This window comes from Corvus hawaiiensis, chromosome 2, assembly GCF_020740725.1.
Source record: "Corvus hawaiiensis isolate bCorHaw1 chromosome 2, bCorHaw1.pri.cur, whole genome shotgun sequence".
Taxonomy (NCBI): domain Eukaryota; kingdom Metazoa; phylum Chordata; class Aves; order Passeriformes; family Corvidae; genus Corvus; species Corvus hawaiiensis.
In genome coordinates, this window is record NC_063214.1 from 893,875 (window position 1) to 899,874 (window position 6,000).

Here is a 6,000-nt window from a genome sequence, read left to right on the forward strand (position 1 = left end):
CTCCGGGCACCCTGTGCCAGGGCCTCACCACCTTCACAGGGAACAATTCCTCCCCAATCTCCCATCCAGCCCTGCCCTCTGGCAGTGGAGAGCCATTCCCTGTGTCCTGTCCCTCCATGCCTTGTCCCCAGTCCCTCTGCAGCTCTCCTGGAGCCCCTTTAGGCCCTGCAAGGGGCTCTGAGCTCTCCCTGGATCCTTCTCTTCTCCAGGTGAGCACCCCCAGCTCTCCCAGCCTGGCTCCAGAGCAGAGGGGCTCCAGCCCTGGGAGCAGCTCTGGGGCCTCCTCTGGACTCTCTCCAGCAGCTCCAGGTCCTTGTGCTGCTGGCCCCGGGGCTGGGGCAGCTCTGCAGGTGGGGTCTCACCTGAGCAGGGCAGAGGGGAAGAATCCCCCCTCCCCTGCTGCCCACACTGTGGGATCAGCCCAGGGCACAACAGGTTTCTGGGCTGGTTCATGTCCAGTTTTTCACCCATCAACATCCCCCAGGTCCTTCTCCCCAGGGCTGCTCTCCATCCATTCTCTGCCCAAAGGAGGATGAGGAGAGCCTCCAGCCTCTGTTTGCAGCAGCAGGAAACACAGAGGGATGGAGCGGGAAGGAACAATGCCCTCTACCTCTAGAAGGAACCAGCCAAAGCATTCACTGTCTTTTTGTTCCAGCCTTCACTAAAAAGCCATCTGCAAACAGCCAACCAGAGCAGCACCAGCAGCAAAAAGAACAGTGTGGGACACGGTGGGAGAGGAACCCGAGCTGTGCTTGCACACCCCCAGGCTGCAGAACCAAACAACCCAGGCCACCAGTGCCGAGGGGGAAAGAGAAGCAATGCCACAGAGCAGGTGGCCTGACAGCGGTTACCAAAGACATGGCACAAGCAATCAATTCTCCGTGGAAGCCTCCAGAAGATAAGGAGGCGATGAGTAACGGTCTGTATGGAATTGCAGGAACAAATCACATCAGCCTGACCTAATCTCATCCTGAGACATGGCAATGGCAGATGCAATCTCCTGGCCTTTAACCACAGGAAGTCTTCAATGCTGCTTCAAATGCAGAATTATGCTCGGGGGAGGGATGGTGGAATAGGCTCCCAAATCGATCCAAGTCCATCAGGGGTCTGAACGTCTGTTCACAGTGTGTTTGAGGGGCTCCAGGTTCCAGCATGACCACTGACAGCTGGGAATGAAGAACATCAACCTGGTGGTCGATGCTGGAGCCTCAGGAACCAGTGCACACACTGGCACAGCCCTGGCTCCCCAAAGGCTCACAGCTCTGCTGAGCTGGATGCTGCCACTTCACCACGCCTCAGCCATCCCTGGGGAATCCAGGGTGTTTGCAGCGGGCAAGGAAGTCACCATGGTGCCACCAGGCAAGAGCCCCCACATCCCCAAAGTCACCGTGCCGCGGTACGGCACTGGACACGTCCCCTCCAAAGCCTGGAGTATCTCCACCCTCAAAGTCAAAGGGGTCAGCTGCAGAGAGCCTCATGCTCTCCCATAACCTCTAACGCCACTCACCCGCTGTGTTTTATGGCTTTTGGCTCAGGAGGGAAGGTGCCTGCTTTCTTTTACGGCAGCTCCTTCTCCGAAGAGCCCGGAGAAGGACTGAGAGGTGCCAGGATCTTCGCAGCCTGGCTGGTGAGAGTTGCCAGGACCTGGCTCACCTGGCCTGACCTTGCCCACCCGCTGCCTTGCCTTCCAGAGTGCTATCAATTCTTTAAATATAGCAATTAAATGTGATAAATGGGCTGCAAAGTGCTATTTTGGGAGAGAGGAGGCTCCATCTGAGAGTGCTGCAGTGCTGGCTCAGCACGACCCACTGCACACCTGGCTCACCCCACTAACCTGCCGTGGTTGCTGCCCCACACTTAAATATGTGATGGCACACAGTTATCGGGCACGTTCCCAAGTCCATTTTTCTCCCCCGCCCCTTCCACAAGTTTCCCTGATTTCTCTGGCTGCTGTTAGACACCGTCACTTTAAATACAGGGTTTGCCCAATCTCTGGGAGTGCAGCAAAGGGTGGTCAGGAGCAGCTCAAGCCACCCAGTCACAGCAGCATCCTCAATTTTCCTGGTCCCTGTAAAATTCAGGAGAGCTTCTGGGGACAGGAACCCCAATAAGAGGGGAAGTCCTTTGGGGGAAAAGTCAGGGTGAGAGATAAGGGCAGGGAGGAGAAGAAAAATCAAGATCCGTGAAACCCCATCCCTGGAAGTGTTCCAGCCCAGTTGAACGGGGGTCGGAGCAACCTGGGATAGTGGAAGGTGTCCCTGCCCATGGCAGGGGGTGGAACTGGATGCACTTTAAGGTCCCTTCCAACCCAAAACATTCTGGGACTCTGTGTGACCAGGATGGGGTTTATTTAATGTGACCCCCAGCTCAGGTCCACGGACCAGGTATTTAGGCACCGAAGGGGATCCAGCTGCTGCTGCATCTGGCTCTGAACATAGCGCTCCCACTCCCTGGCTGCGCATTGCTCCAACATCCAAAAATCCCATGCCCACCCCAACACCATCCTCCATGACCAGGGGCTTGTGATCCCCCCTGCCCTCCCAACCCTGGGCAGCCCCCGGGATGCCGATGTGAACCAAGCAGGCTTGGAAGCACAGGGAGAGAACCCTGTAATGCTCAGAAATGCTGCGGGGTGTCTGGCTTGTGGGGCAGCTCAGGGAATGGGGATCAGGGCTAGAAGGGGAGCGGGACAGCCCCTAAATCCTCCCCAGCTGGAGGCGAGCTGAGACAACCCCCCAGATCCTCCCTGGAATGGAGGGGGTCTGAGGTAATTCCCTAAACCCTCCCTGGGGTGGAAAGACACTGTGACAGCCCCCATTCCACACCCCGCCCCCCCCCCCGCCAGGGCTGGGGGGGGCACACCGCAGCAGCCCCCCAACTCCCACCTTGCTGGGAGAGGACCGGAACAGCCTCCAAATCCTCCCCGGGCTCGATGGGGACCGCGACATCCCCTAATCCCTCCTCGGGCAGCAAGGGGACCGCGCCAGCCCTGTCCAGCCCCCAGGACCCCGCAGCGGCGGGGGCTCGGTGCCGAGCTCGGCTCAGCGGAGCCCGGCTCAGCTCCCCCCGACGGCCGCCGCCCGCGGCGCTCCCCAGCCCAGCCCGCAGCGCCGGGCAGCCCCAACCCGTCCCCTTCTCTTCTTCCTCCTCCTCCTTCTCCTCCTCGCTCTCCTCCCCTTCCACACCCCCCCCCCCCCCCCCCCCCCGGCCCGAGTTGGGCAGTGGCGCGCCCGGCGCTGCCGGCAGAGCCGCCGTGTGCGGGCGCGGCGCCGGAGGCAGCTCGGCCCCGGGGGGGCTGCGGCGAGGCAGGAGCGACCCCGCCGCATCCCGGCCCGCCCGGCCCCCGCCCTGCATGCCCGCGCCGGCAGCATGGCCCGCAGGCAGGCGCGGGCGGCGGGCGGCGGGCGCTGGCTGCCCTGGCTGGGGCTCGCCCTGCTGCCGCTGGCCGTGCCCCCCGCCGCCGCCCCCGCCGCCTGCCCCTCCGCCTGCTACTGCGTGGCCACCCCGGAGCTGGTCCAGTGCCGCTACGAGCGGCTGGAAGAGCCCCCGAGGGAGCTGCCCGCCGCCGTCCACAACCTCAGCATCGCCGGCAGCAACCTGAGCGTCCTGTCCCGCGCCGCCTTCGCCGCCCGTCCGCTGCGCGACCTCCGCCTGCTCCGCCTGCGCCACGACAACATCCACACCATCGAGGACATGGCCCTGCAAGGCCTGCCCGCCCTGCGCACCCTCGACCTGAGCCACAACCCGCTGGTCTCGGTGGCCGCCGGCGCCTTCGCCGGGGTCCCGCTGCTGCGCACGCTGCAGCTGAACCAGGCGCTGCTGGTGGCCCCGCTCGAGGAGCAGCTCGCCCTGGCCATGCGCAACCTCAGCCTGCGGCGCCTGGAGCTGGCGGGCAACGCGCTGCAGGCGCTGCCGGCCGCCCTGCTGCCGCCCGGGCTGGAGGAGCTGGACCTGCGGAACAACTCCCTGCAGCGGCTGGCGGCCGCCGAGCTGCGCAGCCTGGACGCGCCGGAGCTGCGGGGGCTGCGCCTCAGCCTGGGCGCGAACCCGCTGAGCTGCGACTGCGGCCTGCGCCCCTTCCTGGCCTGGCTGCGCGCGGCCGCCGCCCGCGTGCTCGACGCGCGGAGCCTGCGCTGCGCGGGGCCGCCCGGGCTGCGCGGCACGGCCCTGCTGCGCCTGCGCCCCGAGGCGCTGGCCTGCGCCCACAGCGACGGCGGCGAGCCCGGCCGGCTGGAGACCGCCTCCTACGTCTTCTTCGGCATCGTCCTGGCGCTCATCGGCATCGTCTTCCTCATGGTGCTCTACCTGAACCGCCGCGGCATCAAGCGCTGGCTGCACAACCTGCGCGAGGCGTGCCGCGACCAGATGGAGGGGTACCACTACCGCTACGAGCAGGACGCCGACCCCCGCTGCGCCGGCACCCCCGGCCTCTGACGGTACCCCCGGCACCCGCCCTCGCCCCTGCGGCGTCCGCCCCTCGACGCCTCCGCGCCCGGCACCCGCCTCGCCCCGGCCCATCCATCGCCTTGCCACGGCGCCGCCGAAAATCGGTCTCTGAGGGCGAGCCGGCCTCGGGGGTGGGCGCTGGGGTGCACCAGAGCGGGGTGACCCTCCCTGCAGGGCTCCGGACCGGCTCCCCCTGCCCTCTCCGACCCGACGGGCTCCCGCAGGGCACCAGGCTGGACCGCTCCCCCGTCCCGGTGCCCGCAGGCGGAGCACGCGCGGCTCGGCCCCCGCCGCCCCCGAGGATCGGGCAGCGCTCCGCGCCCGGGCCCTCCGGCGGCACTCGCGCCCCAGCGCTCGCTTGGCGCAGCCCAGGAAGCCGCGGGCCATACCTGAAACTGCCCTCCTGGACGTTCCTGGAGCCCGGACTTGACTTTGACCGTGTACAGCTCTCTTTCCTATTAGATTTCTATTTGACAGGTGCAAAGTTGAACTTGATTTCTTTTTCTGCCCTTTTCGTTTCGCTGCAAAGAGGAAAACACACCATCCAGCTGCTCCCCCCGAGAAGCGACGTGCTTTTCCGAGCCCGTTTATCCGTTTAGTTTGTTCAATGACATTTCCAGCTCGTTCCAGGCACAAGGCGATGCAGCTGTAGGAAATGCCTCCGCCGGCTGCGTGCATGTTCCCCGGGGCACGCGGGGGCAGCCCTTTGACTCTAGAATGTAGCGTAGACCTGGCTGTCTCGGCACTTTGTAATTTAAAACGAGCGAAGCAGAAGCTCCCGCCCTAGTTCCCCTGCCCGTGTTTGCTTTAGTGCCTGTTACTATATCCTAGAGCAAATATATTGAAAGCTGCACCCACTCCATCGTCTATTTTCTATAAAGCTCCTTGCAAACGATTTCCGAATATCCCCGTGGCTGAGGTGAAGTTACTGTGGTTGCTTTGCCAGAGCAAGGGAGCTTTGGGCGCCTGTGTTTTCATCGGTGCTTAGAAACTTCTCTTCCTGAGCCGGCTTGGTGGCTGGGGATGCAGAGGGGTTTCGTGTGGCTTGTCTCAGGCTCTGACACTCCTGATCCTTCCCTGGCAGCAGTGCAGGGGCTCAGGAAAATTATCCAGGTAACAGTTTTCTAAAGCAATTTTTCTCTCCCGGGTGGTTCGGTGTGTAATTCATGAGGTGCCAGAGCACGGAGCATCTCCGGCTGCAGGGCTGCGGCGCTTCCCCGAAGGAAGCTGCAGCTTTTGCAATGTGGCATCTTAAAATGCTGAGTTTCGGTGCTGGGATGAAAACTGAAGCGTTGCATTTTGATCCATCTGCGTTTGCCTTTCTCCACGGCGGGAGGCTGGCGCAGGCAAGGCGGGCAGGGTGAGGAGCGCGGCTGCAGCCAGCCATGCCGGAGCCAGCGCCAGGGTTTGCCGGGTGTTTGGGGATGCTCAGGAGCAGCCGGTGCCTGCTGTGCTGGGTTTGGGAGCGAGAGTTCTGTGGGAGTTGTGTTCCCTGAGCCGCGGTGCCTGCGGACTCAGATGCCGGGTGGAAAGCACAGTTATTTCCATCCCGGG

At 63.6% G+C, this 6,000-nt stretch overlaps 1 protein-coding gene across 1 annotated transcript; it reads left to right on the forward strand.

The window, feature by feature from the left end:
* The first annotated feature begins 3,369 nt into the window (after positions 1-3,369).
* On the forward strand, positions 3,370-4,733 carry TPBGL (trophoblast glycoprotein like). Its single transcript, XM_048295677.1, has one exon. The coding sequence runs from the start codon at positions 3,370-3,372 to the stop codon at positions 4,432-4,434; it is 1,065 nt and encodes a 354-aa protein (XP_048151634.1). The 3' UTR covers positions 4,435-4,733.
* Positions 4,734-6,000: the final 1,267 nt, after the last annotated feature.